The sequence below is a fragment of the Scardinius erythrophthalmus genome, assembly GCF_964197995.2.
Source record: "Scardinius erythrophthalmus genome assembly, chromosome: 14".
Lineage (NCBI taxonomy): Eukaryota > Metazoa > Chordata > Actinopteri > Cypriniformes > Leuciscidae > Scardinius > Scardinius erythrophthalmus.
In genome coordinates, this window is record NC_138234.1 from 33,245,679 (window position 1) to 33,263,972 (window position 18,294).

At 36.1% G+C, this 18,294-nt stretch overlaps 1 protein-coding gene across 2 annotated transcripts in view; it reads left to right on the forward strand.

Annotated features, from left to right (window-relative positions):
- Window positions 1-2,895: 2,895 nt before the first annotated feature.
- The window catches only part of lcor (ligand dependent nuclear receptor corepressor), a 35,651-nt gene continuing 20,252 nt past the window's right edge, over window positions 2,896-18,294 (forward strand). For both annotated transcript variants that reach the window (XM_081384945.1, XM_081384946.1), the window contains exon 1: window positions 2,896-3,026. In XM_081384945.1, coding sequence (XP_081241071.1) covers window positions 2,930-3,026 — 97 coding nt within the window. In that variant the 5' untranslated portion in view covers window positions 2,896-2,929. The remainder of the gene's footprint in view (window positions 3,027-18,294) is intronic.

Here is an 18,294-nt window from a genome sequence, read left to right on the forward strand (position 1 = left end):
GGTTCATTCTCATGTTACGCAGCACGTTTGAGCTTCGGCAAGAACCAATGAGGTTCATTCTCATGTGTTACGCAGTACGTTTGAGCTTCAGCAAGAACCAATGAGGTTCATTCTCATGTGTTACGCAGTACGTTTGAGCTTCAGCAAGAACCAATGAGGTTCATTCTCATGTTACGCAGCACGTTTGAGCTTCAGCAAGAACCAATGAGGTTCATTCTCATGTTACGCAGCGCGTTTGAGCTTCTGCAAGAACCAATGAGGTTCATTCCCATGTTACTCTGCACGTTTGAGCTTCAGCAAGAACCAATGAGGTTCATTCTCATGTTACGCAGCACGTTTGAGCTTCGGCAAGAACCAATGAGGTTCATTCTCATGTGTTACGCAGTACGTTTGAGCTTCTGCAAGAAGCAATGAGGTTCATTCTCATGTGTTACGCAGTACGTTTGAGCTTCGGCAAGAACCAATGAGGTTCATTCTCGTGTTACGCAGCACGTTTGAGCTTCGGCAAGAACCAATGAGGTTCATTCTCATGTGTTACGCAGTACGTTTGAGCTTCAGCAAGAACCAATGAGGTTCATTCTCATGTGTTACGCAGTACGTTTGAGCTTCAGCAAGAACCAATGAGGTTCATTCTCATGTTACGCAGCACGTTTGAGCTTCTGCAAGAATCAATGAGGTTCATTCTCATGTGTTACGCAGTACGTTTGAGCTTCAGCAAGAACCAATGAGGTTCATTCTCATGTTACGCAGCACGTTTGAGGTTCTCCAAGAACCAATGAGGTTCATTATCCTGTTATGCACATTTGAGCTTCTGCAAGAGCCAATGAGGTTCATTCTCATATGTTACGCTGTACGTTTGAGCTTCGGCAAGAACCAATGAGGTTCATTCCCATGTTACTCTACACCAGGGCCGGATTCAGCCAGCCCCACTAGGGGGTGCAGGTAAAATATCAGGGGGGGCAAGTCATTTTTGGGGTGTCAAATCCCCCCAAACCCCTAAAATGCATAGAAATCTATACTAACTATACTATCATCATATCAGTTCATCTATTCATATATCTATCTTAGGGCTAGGTGATAAAACGATAACGATATCTATCGCGAAATAACATTTTCTCGAAAGAAATATGAGACCATTGCATAGAACTCATTTGTCCAATTTTTTTTAAATAGACATAAGAATAGCCAATCAGAATTTAGTAGCGCTGTGCCGAACCAATCATTGTGGGAACATAGCCATGTTCCCAGACTTCCCACTGTTACCTACAGCACTTGTGAATTAGCAAGCGGTATAGCCTACACATGTGGATGTCTGGGCTGCAGGAGCCGACCGGGCAGCGGAGAACATTAATGTTCCGTCTGCTGAAAAATTTACCGAGAACTCCAGCGTTATACCATAAGAGGGAAAAAAACAAAGAGATTTAAACATTAAAATAAAATAAGCCTTCACACACAGAATATAACCTAGCAGTCAAAAATCCCCACAAAATAATTAACATCTGGCTTGACACTGCTAATAGCTTAGCATTTCATTTAGTTTATGTTGTCTTTGAAAGCTGCTCTAATTTGCACCAAGGATTTAAACAAAAATGTATCTATATTCTGTTTGATTTTTTGTTTAAAAAAAACAATTATTCTGATAATTTGTTGTTAGTTCCTAGCTAATTCATTTCATATTGACAATATTATCTTTTGAAACTTGAAAACCTTCACTTTTTGTTTAGTTTGTAATATGTGTAACCTAGCCCTAAGATAGATATATGAATAGATGAACTGATATGATGATAGTATAGTTAGTATAGATTTCTATGCATTTTAGGGGTTTGGGGGGATTTGACACCCCAAAAATGACTTGCCCCCCCTGATATACCTGCACCCCCTAGTGGGGCTGGCTGAATCCGGCCCTGTTACGCAGCACGTTTGAGCTTCAGCAAGAACCAATGAGGTTCATTCTCGTATTGAATGAGGAAACAGATGGATTGACCTAGCCTATGTCTAAGTTCCCCCAGTGGGGAAAAATGAAGCTGACCAAAATGTCTTGATTTGAAGCATTGAAATATCAACATTGATCCAATATTATTTAGCACTGAATTTTCAACCTCAACCAAAATGATGATTCTGATGGAATTTCAATGAATCAATGTCACCTTGCTATCTGGGGTCTCTTCGGAAAATGTGGACTACACTGCTCGATTCATATGGATTAGTTTTACCTATCTCTTTATGAACTTTTTGAAGCATCAAAGTGGTGGTTGCGTAGCTGTCAATGGAAGGGCAGAAATCTTTCAGATTTAATCAAAAAAATCTTAATGTGTGTCCCAAAGATGAACAAAAGTCTGACAGGCTAACAACAACACAAGGGAGAGTAATAAATGACATTTTCTTTTTTGGGTGAACTATTCCTTTAATGCATTAAACATTCCTCAGAGAAACTTAGTAAAAATGTAATAATTCAGTTATGTTTCTGTAATGTACATTATTTTATATTTTTACCTAAAGTACAGGCTATTATTAAAAAAATTGCAATGTATTTTTATTGTTTTATATATTATTTATCACCATGAAATACACAACATAAATGACAAGGATATTATGATAATAGACAATTTTTAAATGAAGTCATCTGAATTATTTTCAGCGAAACACGCTATAGCAGAATGTAAAGCTTCGGCATAGGCTGAATAAGATTTGGATGTGGGAGGGACATGTCAGATCAGAAGAGTGCTGCAGCAGCGAAGACCCCCCTCCAGCCCTTCCCACAGAGAGAGAGAGAGAGAGAGAGAGAGAGAGAGAGAGAGAGAGAGAGAGAGAGAGAGAGAGAGAGAGAGAGAGAGAGAGAGAGAGAGAGAGAGAGAGAGAGAGACTGATGACGTCGACTCTGGGAAGCTCCCAGTAGAAGGTGCGCGCCCGCGGGAGGGGCCGATAGAAAATGGCGAGTCTGTGCAGAAGGCAGCAATGCACGATCGAGAGGCGCGGCTTTCGGCAGGAACTTGATTCGTGGCGGCATAAACTCATTCACTGTGTAGGTAAGCTCGTTTAACCTAACATGCAGAATTGTCCAGAACAGCTTCACGTTCCGTGAATGTGTATATTTGGTGTAGGGGACTAGTGGAAATCTATTGCCTATAGCGGCGAGCGAAGCGTCTTTTTTTTTTGTCTCGCAACGATTTTTTCTCATAGCCGCTCACCACCCGCTGGACCTTATCAAAAAAAAAAAAAACGCATTTATGAGTTTAGTTATGCGGCCGTAATATGAGCAATAATGTGTCAAGTGCACATTTGTTTTTATTTCACTGTGTAATAGTTAGCGTTTTTGCCCCGACGTTATTTCTGTAAGTTATTATTTTTTTAAGAAAATTTGGGCGATGTTTATTTATTGTAAGCAGGGCGTGTTACGTGTACAGAGAGAATTGTGCATTGACCAATCAAATGCGTTCCTTTTGCCAGTGTGCGCGCTCCCTGTTTTATTGTAGGCTACTGTATTATTTGGGGTTGGGGGAGGGCTGTGCGCGTCCCCGCCCCACTGTCATGCTGCTGCTGCGCGCGCGCGCGCGTCCTCCCTTCCCTCAAATCATCGGCGCTGGGGGAGCGCGCTTTGCTGCAATGGGGAAATGTCAGAAAATAATTTTGTATTTTAGGGGAAGGTGGGGGGTTGACAAAGAAAATGACACTGCGCATATTGCATAGTTGTTATCGCGGCCTTGTCAAGACCAGTTCTTGCTATACTGAGCATTTTAATATAACGCCTTGATCTTAATCTGACGATTTTTTTGGCGAATATATACGCGCTGATATTTGAGTCTGTTTTGATGTGTTTTTTTTTTTTTTTTGGTTAATCGATTGCTCGCTTTGTCCGTGAACGAGACTTGCCAGTGTAGCCAAAATGTCGCGCAAATAACAACATTATTGGGTTTTTAGGAACCCACGAGTCCCGTTTCAAAGTGTTATTTACTCGCATTTGTTTCTCATTTCCAAAAATATGATGGAAAATATTGGTTTCCCGCCCCTCCCCCGTTACATACATGTTTCATTAGCTGTGTTTAATCCTTTTAAATCGCCGTATCTGATGTTATTTGGAGATTATCTATTGAGTCTTAACCTCGAGGTTTCCTCGTTTTCAACCCTAGATTTGTGTTAATCTCCCTTTTAATGTCAGACAGAAAACCCTTGGCTTTTGGCATCTGTTAACTGCAGCTTTTTAGTAAATGTTGGACACACTTTATCAACCAAAACAATGTAGATATTTCAACGGCACAGTGAACAGCACAAAGTCTGATTATAATGTTGCTTAAGATGACACATGCCACAAATACATTTTAGATGTCACATATGTGGATCTCTATGAATGGGAAAGCTTTTATTGTGAACTTTGCTCTTCTGTTTGCTCAACATGCTCTACATCATATCAAATATGACACACTTCTGTGTTTAAAATGACTAGGATGTGTTTTATTATCGAAGATGGCATGTGTCAGTGAAACCTGCTTAGTTATCATCTCATGATACGAGGAAAAAACTCCCAATCTGTATCAAAATGCCTGTTTCAGGAAGTATCAAGGCACTGAGGTTATGTTGGCTGGATTCATTGCTCTTCTGTTCTGAAATATGAAAGATATTTGGCAGTGAGCCATTAAAGGGTTGGTTCATCCAAAAATGATTTCCTTACCCTCAAGCCATCCTAGGTGTTTATGACTTTCTTCTTTCAGCCAAACATTATCAGATGTATATTGAGTAATATCCTGGCTCTTCCAAGCTTTATAATGGGAGTGAATGGTAGAAGATATTTTAAAGCCCAAAAAAGTGCATCCATCCATCATAAAAGTAATCCACCTCCAGGTGGATAATAAAGGCCTTCTGAAGCACAGCCATGCGTTTTTGTAAGAAAGACATCCATATTTATAACTTTATAAACTATAATCACTGGCTTCTGGTAACGCCCGTACGCGAGTCTAGTTCCGGTGGAAGAGTGACCTCTGACCCGACGCATGACGTATTAACGAACGTAGAAGTGTTATCGGGAGCCAGTGATTATATTTTTCTTACAAAAACGCTCTTTAATTAATCCTCTGGAGTCGTATATATTACTTTTATGATGGATGGATGTGCTTTTTTGGAGCTTTAAAATCTCAGGCGTTACTTCCATTACAGTATAAAGCTTGGAAGAGCCAGGATATTTTTTAATATAACTCTGATTGTGTTTGGCTGAAATAATAAAGTCATATACACCTAGGATGGCTCGAGGGTGAGGAAATTATGGGATCATTTTCATTTTTGGGCGAACTAACCCTTTAATTATTTCCTTACAAATCATGGGAATTTCTATAGTTAATATATTTTTTTCCCTGTTATATTCTGCTCAAAAATATTACATTGTATAAGATTGTTTCTTTGAAAGTACAATCTCTATCCTTCTAGTAATCACAAATGACTATGTTATAGAAAAATGATAATTGTGTGGGAACTCTATTTTAAATATAATTGCTGTGTTTAAGGCTTAAAGATTGGTTGCTTCTTGTATCTTGTGCTGTGTAGTTATTCTGTCCATCATAAGAGAATAATTCCAAGTACGTTTTGAGGAAATCTAGGCTAAATATTTTGGGCTTAGCCTATTGAAAATTTGCAGTGAATTCATAACGAGAGCTTAGCTTTATCATGTGTTTTTAAAAAGTAACCAAAGCCATTAATCTCCCACCGTATTTCTGAAAGTGTGTAAAAGTTGATTCACACCTTCATGACGAGATGTTTCTCCCGAGCTCTGTTGATAACGCTTTAGGGAGCATCATAAATCATTTCCTCAAACTTTTTGTTCCAGGGTCAAAGTTCCAAAATCCAAACTCTATTGTTGTTAACACACTTGTCCAGCATTCCAGCACTGATAGAAGTTGCAACGTTCAGAAACACCTTTTTTTTTCCATTGCAAGCCAATTAGTTTGATGGTGAATTTGGACTGTCAGTATCATATTTTGTCATACATTTCTTTTTCCGTTTCTATTTGTAGTCTGATACTAAATCGCCCTCTGTAATGTAACATGGACTATTATGTTTCCTACAGGCTAGCTTTTCCTGTATGTTGTTGGTAACTTTTATACAGCCTTGCATTATGGGAACAGCAGTGGTTCTCAAAACTGATTGCCTAAAATGGTTAATAACCTGATTAAAAATGACTCTTGATAATAATAAATTCATAATAATTGACAAAAAATGACTGATAAATAACTGTTTTTATTTACATTCATTTAATGATGAGCATTTCAGTTGTGCCATTCCTTGTCATTTATTTTCATTTACTTTAAGTAACAGTCTATTACGAGACCCCTGAATAGGATTTGGGGTGTTGTGGATGGAGGTCTGTTATGGATGTGTATTTGGTTAAGGTGCCTGTGTTTTAATAAGCCAAATTTATTCCATCTGCTGTTTATTTTCACCCCCTGCAAACACTTGATCCATACGTGGACCCCGACGCTCCAGTGCCAAACCTAACCTTGGCTTTCCCGGCTTTTCGGACCTCTTTCTGTGTGAATTTGTCGGCACACATTTGGTGTCATGCTCGAGAGCGTCACAAATTCAAACAAAACTGAAGGTCAAAGCTGCTTGCTGTGAGAACCATTACCATCAGGAAAAATGTCACTTTTTATTTTTATCTCTAGTCATCATCTACCTCCCCCTCTCTCTCTCTCTCTTCGAAAGCTTCCCTTTCCCCTCTCTTCATCAAAGATCAGCAACAACCTTATGGCCAATTATGTTTCTTGCAACATTTCTCTCGAATATAGGGCTATTTTGGATATTCCTTTGACATTTTGCCAATTCCTTAGTCTCCAGTTTTGGTCTAGTCCATACTAGATAGATGAAATACTAGTGCTTTAACAAGTTCCTGTAGTTCTTCTCAAATTGGTTGATAATCGTGCATTTTGGTTTTGGTGGCACATATTGAGAGCGACTTTATACCTATATTTCTCTAGCTAGACCGTAAAACGTTTCTAGCAGCTCTTGAACATCCACCCCCAACTGAAGAGGTTGTTAAAGAAGCGTCTGGAGCTATTTGACGACAGTTTCCAGCAGATTTAATTGGTATGTAGGCTGCAAGAAGGTGCATTGATTCAAGTTGCATTCGTTTTTGACCACCGCTGAAAATCAACAGCATTTTAAATTGATTTTTTTTTTTAAATTGTCATCTGAATTGTGTATGGATCTTTTTCTCTGTGGGGAGATATTGCATTTAGGGAAAATATAGGGAACATTTTTCAATGGTTATGCTCCATAAAGCCTAGGTTAGTTGAATTTAGTATTTTATTCTGTGAAATATACAATTACTGTTAGGTCTCATTGCACTTAAGTTTAGATGACCAAATGAAAGACGTGTTTTGTTTGCACCATTGGAGAAGCCGGTTTACAATCGCAATAGCAACTGTGATTATTTTACAGTGGCGCAGCTAAGGAACTAAAACATTGATTCTTCATGATTATCGAGTTTACAGCTTGCAGTTTCCATCACAGCTTTGAAGCTGTCAGGGTTTCACTAAACCATGTAAACTACTTTAAATGTACTAGCACTACACTCCCACAGAGATAATACTTTTGGTTTTTCCACTGGATTTTTCTCAACAGTTCGGATCTTAAACATGCCAGGCTTCTGTGCCTAAGTATTTTGACATCTGGGAAGTCTGTTTCCATTATTATTTCCTATAAAACCACAGGGATTCTCATTCTGTCAAAGGGCATCTAGATTAAATCCGTACTTTATCCCAATTCTGACTTTTCTGACTCCTCATTTCATGCAAATCCTGTTCTTTTTGTGTGTGTGTGTGTGTGTGTCCATGTACATAGTGATTTTTGGATTAAAGGCACAATATGTAAGATTTTTGGATTAAAATATCCAAAAACCACTAGAACAGTGTTATGTTTTTTTTTTTTACTTATACTTACATTATCTCATGTTTCCAACAATGTTTAAATCCATAGAAATCAGCAGTTTTAACCAGTGTAACATTGATGTCATATCCGCATTACCCTAGATTTCCAATCATGGAAATCATGGAAGCACCAAAGACGCTTTAATAAATATTGTTTTTTATAGCAACTGTTTGGATACATTAATTGACGGATAACTAATCTTTGTTTTATAGCTCAACATAGTAGTGTTATGTCAAATGTGTTTTAGTATGATTGTTTTGACCAAGTCAAACACCGCTGCGTTACTCCACAATTTCAATTTGTCAAATAAAATGGCCAGTATGAGTGGTAATTCAGCACTTGCGGCTGTTTATGAAATAAAATAATGTGAATTTAAGTGATCAAACGTAACTGTAACAAAATTCAAGTTTTTTCAGACATTAATCGTAAAATAAACATGACCAACAAAACGAAAGGAATGGCCGACTACGGCATACACTGAAAAAATGATTTGTTGAATTTAATACTTTTTTTATCGTAAGTGGTTGCACACAATTGATTTTAGCTACATTTAAACAAATGCATTAAGTTGAACTTAATCAATTTGAGTTCAACTTAATGCATTTGTTTAAATGTAGCTAAAATCAATTGTGTGCAACCACTTACAATAAAAAAAATGATTAAATTCAACGAATCCCGCACGGCCCGGCATCATATCACAGTAATGTTAGTAAAACTTTTATTCATTAGCTCATGCATGAACATGATTTCTGTTTATTTTTTATTGGCTGTGAAGGTGAAGACGACAACTCATATGATCCCACGCTCATTCACGGCGTCATCAAGCTACGCCTTTGTTACTGTTTTGAATAAGCGAATAATAACGCTCTGGTGGCGAAACTTACACACTGTGCCTTTAAAAGGATACTCCACTTTTTTTGGAAATAGGCTCATTTTACAACTCCCCCAGAGTTAAACAGTCGAGTTTTACCGTTTTATAATCCATTCAGCCGATCTCCGGGTCTGGCGTTACCACTTTTAGCATAGCTTAGCATACATCATTGAATCGGACAAGACCATTAGCATCTCTCTCGTAATGATATGACGTAGCGCCTGAAAATAGGTCTAATAGGTTAGACAAACTTAGTCCCGGTCACGTTGGAAGTTACCGAGCTGGGGACTATTTTCAGGCGCTGCGTCATATCATTACGCCCGCTGCACTAGCAAAGTTTCTTGATTATTACGCAGGAATGAGAGTATAGTTCCTAGCCATATCAGCCTAGAAAATCGCAACTTTACATTTTCCATCGGTTTTAGTACACGATGTAACTACAGAAGAGTCAAGTTTTAAATAGGAAAACTATCAAAACTCTTTGGTCATTTTTTTGAGAGAGATGCTAATGGTCTTGTCCGATTCAATGATGTATGCTAAGCTATGCTAAAAGTGGTAACGCCAGACCCGGAGATCGGCTGAATGGATTCGAAAACGGTAAAACTCAACTGTTTAACTCTGGGGGAGTTGTAAAATGAGCCTATTTCCAAAAAAAGTGGAGTATCCCTTTAAGTAGATCAGTTGGTATTTTGGATGTCAGATGCAAATGAACAATAATTGTAAAAAAGAAAAACCTTTCACATTTAAAAGAACAGTTTGAAAAGACAACATATTTCATTTTGAACACATTTGTTGTCTCAAGGCAGGTTTTCCCCTAAATTTCCCAAAGATTCTAGGTATAAGCGAGTCCTTTGATTTGATAAAACGAAACAGTCTTTAACAGCCTCTTGCACAAGAACTTTGGGAGTGTTTCTTTTTGATATCCAGTAACCGTAAAAGGCAAGATAAGCTAAATTTTCACTCTTCCTCTTTCTGTGCTGAAGTTCATTTTAGCCTTTAGCTAAACAACTCCCTGTAAATTCAAGCGTGTCAAAAATCTGCCATATGGTTTACATTTTTTTTCTTGTCTACTTCTCATGTGACACTGTGTGGTTGTTATCCATTAAACCCCCTGAACACTTGCCGTGTTGGGAATGAGTTTAGATTAGGGTGAGGGTTGAAGGAATTTTGACATTATTTTTGCTGCCTAATGCTGTGGATGTTTTCAGGGAACTGTTGGCATGCTGATGCAGATTTCAGTGGCAAATACATTCAGCCTAGTTTTCAGGTTTTAATGTTTTATAGTGGTACAATTCCTAAACGCTAAAAACATTTTAGCTTCACTTTTAGCAAAGTAGTTTAAATCTTACTGAAACTTACTTGTGAAATGTTGTACACAAAGACATTTATACGTTTTCCAAACTTACTATAGTTATTTGATGGATATTTCTTATGCATCAATGTTATTTGAGTGACTTTTTTTTTTACCCCAGATTTTGCGGTTAAAATTTTGAATGCTTCAGTAATATTTAATCTAGATGCAACCCTGCAAATATATTGAACCAAATGTGAACAAAAGTCACTCTGTCATGAAGTAAAAGCCACTGTTAATGTTTCTTGTGTCATTGTTTAACATTAACATTGCTTAATAGTTTTATGGTTATTGTGTATCATGTATTTTTGGGTTATGATTAGCTGTTATTAGGGATGGGTTGCGATGGTCGATTGGTCAAACAAAGTACTGGTCGATTAGTGAGGGTTTTTTGAGAATTTTTTTGCACCAATACTTACATTTGCATCCTGTAAAACTCTCTCAGAAAAGTTCATCCCATTTAAAGCACAAGAACAGGCTCAGGTGAATCCAAAACATACAATTAATATTTTTTTTACCACACACAACCAACCTTCTAGTAGAGTTTACAAGTGTGTAGTTTTGCCCATCTCTGAGATGTATCATTCATTTTCTCCTACATCCATCTGGATCCCAACACGTGGAGGATTTCTTTTGTTTCTCATAGAGCAAGAATCCATGTGAAAAAAAAATCATATGAAAAGAGCAGGCAGAAATCTCATATCAATTACATGCCCCCCCCCCCCCCCCCCTCCTCCCGAATAGAGATGATTTTATACTCTGGTGATCTGATGATTATTGTCTTCAGGGTCTTTTTGCTATTAAATGAGGATTAATTGTGAATCCCATTGTTCAGTAGCTGCCACTAATTACAAAAGTAAAAATCACGTGTTTACTATCCTGAATTATTATTATAAAACAATCTATTTTTTGGTAATTTTAATATTCTCAAATGTTTTGGGATTTTTCCACACAGTTCTGATTAAAAATCATTTAGTGGAACGCATTATCTCTCCAGCGAAGTTATTACTTTTTGTCCGGCCTTTTTTTTTTTTCAAAGCTAGATTAAATCTCATTAAAACCCATATAACCTAGAATAGTATTTGAGCAGATATAGGGAGTACGAAGTGATGTTATTTGCTGAAGTTTGAGTTGTTTTTGTGTTTCTCATAAATGAGAAATGAGAAACACAAAGCAGTAGACCTGGATATATATTGCTATTTGGTTGAATTATGATATTTTCATGGTAGTTTGACAGTTTCTTGGTAAAGCTTTAATTTTGGGGCATTATTGGGAAAATTTCCTTTTTTAAATCCTACTTTTTTACCAACAATTTTCTGAATTGTGCATTGACTTAACTCTGGTCTTGGATGTGTAGTTTTTGATTTGTCCTGGGAGAGACCTGGAGGACTCAAGACAGATGGATTTGTGGGAACGAGTGTTTTTGAATGGAGTAGGCTATCGCATCTCCTGCATTGCATGTTGAAGTTTTCCTTTCACTCGTGTATTGTTGAATTATCACACTGGCATACAATGGATACATGTTCTCTGATGTCTTTTTGAAAGGAATAGTTCACCCAAATGAAAAGAAAACATTTTCTGGAAGTCAGGAGTTATTTAACAGAATGTCCAAGCTGCTCTTTTACACTCACAGTGGAAATTGTCACAATTTGACTTTTAAAGATATAGACAATTCACTTTCATTGTATGGAAAAGAGCAGCTTGGACATTCTGAAGAATTTCTTCGTTTATGTTTCACTGAAGAAAGAACATTTAAACAACATTTTTGTGTGTGTGTGTGTGTGTGTGTGTGTGTGTGTGTGTGTGGTGGTGAACTACACTCTAGAAAGTGGTAACCAGCAATTGTTACCATAAAGAGCTGTTTTTTTACTTGATTTAACCCATACATTTTAATTTTGTTGGTATAAAATTAACACATTTAGATTGATTCAGTGATGCTAAATAATATGTTTGACTTGAATAAAACCAGTTCATTTGGTTTCTTCTTTTTTTGTTTTTATCAGTGTTCGCCTTTAGAGGGATTTGATTTATTATGGTGGTTCTGTTGCTGGTTCTGAAAATATAAGTTGGTAAATATCCATATTTTTGGGAAAACTCTATGTTTTTAATTATGTATTTTATGTACATTTTAAACATACTTGGCAACATTAACTGCATGGTTGAAATAATCGTATTTATACAATATAATATAAAATATATGAAAAAAAACAAAAAAAAAAACATTTTTGTTATATCCATTAACCCTATTAAATGAACAGATAGAAGGATATTATTGATTCAAGGTTCAGGTGCAAAATAGCGGCAATGTAATTCACACACACACACACGATGAAGGCCATGCCTTTTTTGTAAGTGCTTTCATTCTCAGATTGTCCTCAGGCTATAAAAATAACATCGTTTTTACAGAAAAAAATAATAATTATGTCAAAGAAATATATATTTTTAAATGTGCTGCAGATGTTCTGTGGGTTTACATGGAGATCGCCACATCGGTTTGACGTGCTAGTCGTGAAAATAACCAACATACGCCTTGCAAACATGAAGTATTGTGGTATATTGATCTATTCTTTAAAAAATTACGGCTTTTTGAAGAAAAAAAAAGGCGTTTTTCTACATCACATTTGTTTTTGTTTTTGGTGAACACCTAACCCTATAAATAACCTGCTTTGCAGTGGACTTAAATCCACATCTACTTCAACCTAATGCTTCACATTTGGTACTTAATGGCCAAGTAAACATTGCTTTTGACACTAATCACCACCATCAAAAGCTTAAAATTGCCTTTCGTAGCCAATAGTTCGTTTTTATGACAACTGGTGCATGTGCGAGATGTACATTCCCTGCAATTGGGGCTTGATGACCTAAAAGGTCCTGTCATAGAGGGCCGATGTCCTGATGGGTTCAATTTGATTGGCCGTTCCCTAAAAGCACATCTGCGGGTGTACAGTTTTCCCGCACTCTAATTCGAACACAATCTGGGTCAAGAGGGGCCCGAATGACATTGTTCAACCTCCTCTCCAAATAACACTTCTGCACTTGCAATGTTCTTGCTGGAATTGGACAAGGGAAAATGAAATAGCTGAAGCAGGAAGCATTTGAGTGTGTTTTTCTCAGAGTTTTGTGCACTAGCTTGTACCAGGAATGTTCAGTTTTTTTATTTATTAATTTTTTTTTTGTTGTTGTTGTTGCTGGAAAAGCAATGTATTTCAGGTAATAGGACAACATTATCTGGAAGTCTTCTTTTATCCTTTATCTTTATGATCTTCATAGTGTTTCTTACTAGGTTAGACTTATTATTATTTAGACATTTAACAATTTGAATATATTTTTGAATAATATTTATTTATTTACTGCCTTTTTACTTTATTTAGATTCTAGTCTCCAGGGGTATCAAGTAATATTTGTTGTCTAAATTTGGCTATTGCTTTGATCTTTAAAATGTTGCATTCATTTGCATATTTTTGAGAGTGTTAACAAAAGTGACAAATGCTAAAGTTTTTATTTAGTGAATTGAGCCAAAATGGGACATGATATTTTTGGATAGTCCGTTTATATTATTATTATTCATGTATTATTGCCTGTTATATGACAATTTTTTGATTCTGAAAACTGTTTTTAAAAAGTTTTGGGTGAAACTGTTTTTTTTTATATATATATATATATATATATATATATATATATATATATATATATATACACAAATGTGTAAATGTGTTTAAAATCAATTCTATTATAATACATTTTCTGAAAGATAAAAAAACTATCTTAGCTAATGCTGTAAACTATATGGGGAGCCCTTAATTACAAATTACTATAATATTAAAGGTTATAATTAACAACAGAGCCCAAATTATTCAATTTAGCTGCTATTTATTTTTAGATATATAATAATCAACACTAAATTGCACATAAGGCAGAGCTGATAAGAATGTAAAAGCGTCTGCCAAAAATGCAGAAATGTAAAATTTAACATACATGTTTTGCATTAACTAAAAGTTTAAGTTATTATAAAGTTAATTTTCTAATCAAACTCATTTTTGAAATATAATCATAACTTGTTTTCATGTCATATTTATTTAAACATACATTAAATAATCAAGACTTTACTAACAGGTTAAATAAATATAATGTATAGGCTAATATAGTGCATATTTACGAAATGCTTCTCTCTAGAGTTAATTTATCTTGCGGACTAACCCTGCTGTCGACACTAAATCCCTGAGGTAAATGTAGTGCTACGTGAGATATTATTCTCAAGCTGTTTTATTGATATCTTTCCACAGTTGAAACACTGGTTGAGAGATGTAAACATACCGAGTGATCGTCTCTTCTTCTTCTGTGCTTTTTACTGGTAGAGAACAGCGTCGCCCCCTTCTGGATTGGAGTGTGGATCGCCTGTAATGAACGGTTCGGGGCAAATACCTAGAGTTGGGTATCGTTTGAATTCTAACGATTACGATTTTGATTCTGCTTATCAATTACGTTTCTTATCGATTCCTAATTTCAACTTGAGCAAGGAACGTTTGCCTGTGGTTTAAAAATACTAAAGAAAAACAACTAGCCTTTGTATTTTAATATAAATTTCAAGCATTCGCAACAAATAGATACAACTGAACAAAGATACGATTGAAATTGTAAAATTGTTGTTTTAAAACCTGTTAAGCTTCACCAGTGCGTCGGCGCACTGAAGCGTTTTTTATTTATTTAATTCAAAATTACTATCAGATTTAATGTTATACCTTGACAAACTATACATCATTAAAAAGATATAAGACTCAAGTTTCAGTATTTGACCACTATTGTATTCTGAGAAACTCATAGTGACAGTTATGTCTTAATTTGTGTCAGGAGTTATGAAATGAAAAAATGAGTCGATACCTTTAATATGAATTATGCGCGTCAGCCGCTTTCATTCATAAAAAAACTCCCGTGCTGTCGTCATGACAGCGATACACAAAACAACGTCCCTCAGGGCTTTAGCTCAAAAATGTGCAGATTTGGAGAAATATTGATAGATTCTTTTAGATTTACATCATATTTCTATAGACAGGAATAATATTTATTGAATTTATACCCAAATGCGTCAATGTAATCTTTATGAGCGTTTGGTATTCTAATTCACAGTGTTTTCAATTCATACCAATAGCCTGAGGGCGCTATATGCACAGTAATATAGTCCATATATGAAACATGAAGAAGAGCCATGATCATGTGACATTCCAGGAAGCCTCGAACACACACAAAGCTACAGAGTTCGCGCTGTAAAATGCAGATACAGATGTTTTGAAGACAATAAACATGATTGCAATGATATTTGAGTTACCTGTGTTTTTCAAGACATGCCAGGTATTTTCATAATAATAGATTATATTTATAATGTAATGTTAATCTATATAGACTTCATCATTGTGCATAATACTATCAAATAATATATTTTCTGTCTGATTTTTTTATCTGAAGCTAAATTAGATCACAGAAGATTATTTAAAACATTCGGCTTGAGTTATAAAGTACGTTTTGAGCATAAACATGGTTTTAATCTCATATATTGTCGTGTATTGATGGTGTGCTAAGCTAACATGCTAGCTAGCTCTAACTGTTAGTCACATGACATGGTCTTGAAAAACATTTAACTAAATACAGAGTTTTGGGCTTATTATCTTCAGATTTTAAACATAAAATGTTTAGACATGTGGCTTTAGCTGTAGTGCATTTCTAGATTGCTCCAGTGCCCACTTCAATTTTATTTTCATGAGGATGTTTCATAAAAAATAATTTCTAATAACTTGACAAAAATTGTTATAAATAGCTTCAAAGTTTTGTAATTACGACAATAATTAATTCTACATTTACAATAAACTGCCAGGTGTCAGCTTTCAAACGAGATCATACTTGTGCTTTTAGTGCAAAGGGTTCATGAACTGTATCTGTTTCAGTTTGGGTATGTCATTTCTGGGGATTTTTCAAAAGTGGCGTTGCAGCTTAACAGGTTAAGATTTCCAGGTATTCAGGTACAGAAACTGTAATCAAATGTAAAATAACACTGCGCTTTATAAATACATTACAAATATACAAAAGTTATTCAGTCAAGAACGAGTGAATTTTCGCTTTGTCTTTTGTTGTTTGATTAGTGTTGCTATAGAGACGGCAGCAGGAATATTAGGCTACTGTCACTTTAAGAGTTGCCCAATATAGTTACACATGCTGAAAATCGTGCTTGAATGGTTTAAAATCACATTGAAATGCTCACAAAGGAATCGATTAGAGGAATCAATTTTTTTTATTTTATAACAAGTATCTGATTCCTGACCTCAAGTATTTCTGGAAACGATTTTCGATTCCCAACCCTACATGTACCGTTACACCCCTACTAATCAGTCAAAAGACCTGGGGTGCGTTTCCCAAAAGCATCGTTAGCCATCTGTGTTCGCAAGTTCCGTCGTTATCAGCAGTTCAACGAGTCGGTGTTTCCCGAAACCTTCTTTCTTTTTTTTTTTTCTTTTTTTTTAAGTGTTTTTTATTTAATTACATTTTTTAATCAGCATGTCTTGCACTTTGCAGCAACAATTTCCAAGATCGGTTTCTCTTTCACTCTCAAGCTCTCGCTCCCTCTCTCTCTCTCAATTCTTTTATTTTTTTTTATTGGTCTCCCCTTTTTTTTTTTTTTTAAAGACAATGCCTATTAAAGTCAGTTCACCTTCTGATGTGTATTATCCATTGTCGAGGCTATAGCACGTTAGTTGGCTAGAAAAAAAGAGCTATAGAGAGTATTTTGCTAAATATGTGTAGGCCTACTATATTACATATTTATTATATTTGTACTTATGTCATTAAATAAAGTTGTTATTATAATAAAAAAACGCATTATATTTAATTTGAGTTATTTTAACCTTAAATAATACTGCCAGCTGATATGTCTCTCTGTATGTTTACAGCATTAGGGGAGTTGTTTTTTTCTTTAGAAAATGTAATGCCTATCTTGAATACCTAATATTTATCCAAATGAGTCAATATTAAATCAAATCACACTAATTGAATTGAATTGAAATAATAAAAAAGCGTAGCTTACCAGAAATTGTAGGCTACCATGTAAACATTGTAACATGTTGTCACTAAACCTAATAAAATTCAGTTTAGTTACTAAAAATGTTTTGACAATCCCAACACACTTATTGTAATGCAATATATTTTTTTTACATTGGGGAACACAGCCGTGAGGCGCCATTGCACTGAGATAAATCGCGTTGTGAGAACTCCCGGAAGTGGTCAGTGTACCCCTCAGGCTCGGTGGAACGTTCGAGGTGAATAAGGCGAATAGAAGGGGGACAGAAGAACTGTAATGCATTGTACTATGTAGTGCGCTACAGTTTGAGTGAACAGCTGAATTGCTTTCAGAGGGCGGGGCTTGAGACGAAGGGGGTGGGGCTCTGCCAAATAATCATGTGACTTCGCTCTGATCTCTGTAGGACACTCTCACTGGCCCCATCACTTCCATCATCTCCAATTCGGAAGTTGATATATCCTTCCCCTCCACTGAGAATGAGCAGAGAGGTAGAAGCAGCGCCATCTGCTGAACTGGAGGAACTACGGCAGCCTGGAGCAGAAATAATGAATTTAACTGCTTGTCGGTGGCCATGATAACAAAACGAAACCTTCTTTCTTACGAACATTCGCAAACAGTATCGCAAAGTTGTGTGGTTGGAACGACAGCTCTCGACCTGTGGTTAGAAGCAGAGTTTCTAGATTGCATGACATAATATTGCATGACTTAATAAATCCTTATCTTGAGCAAAATAAGCAAGCTGACATTCAGTACAACCTGTGTCTTTTATTTAGAATGAATACAAATGTAATTTACGTCTTTGAGTTTGTCAAGAGATTTAAAGCACCATTTTTAAAGAGTGTGCATGTGTGACCGTGCTCTAAGAACGAGCCTATGATTGAATCTGGAGCAAAATATGAGAAATAGTCCTCAGATGCCATGTCTGTAATTTATAGCTAAACATCTAGCATTAATTCGATCTCAAACAGATTCATTAAAAGCAGTTATTACTCCAACACCTGCGTGACGTCATAAACCAACGTGGTTGGACGACCAATTTGCGATAGTACGGTTTTGGGAAACAGTCGCGACTAGCTAGTTGATTTCTTCAATGATGCA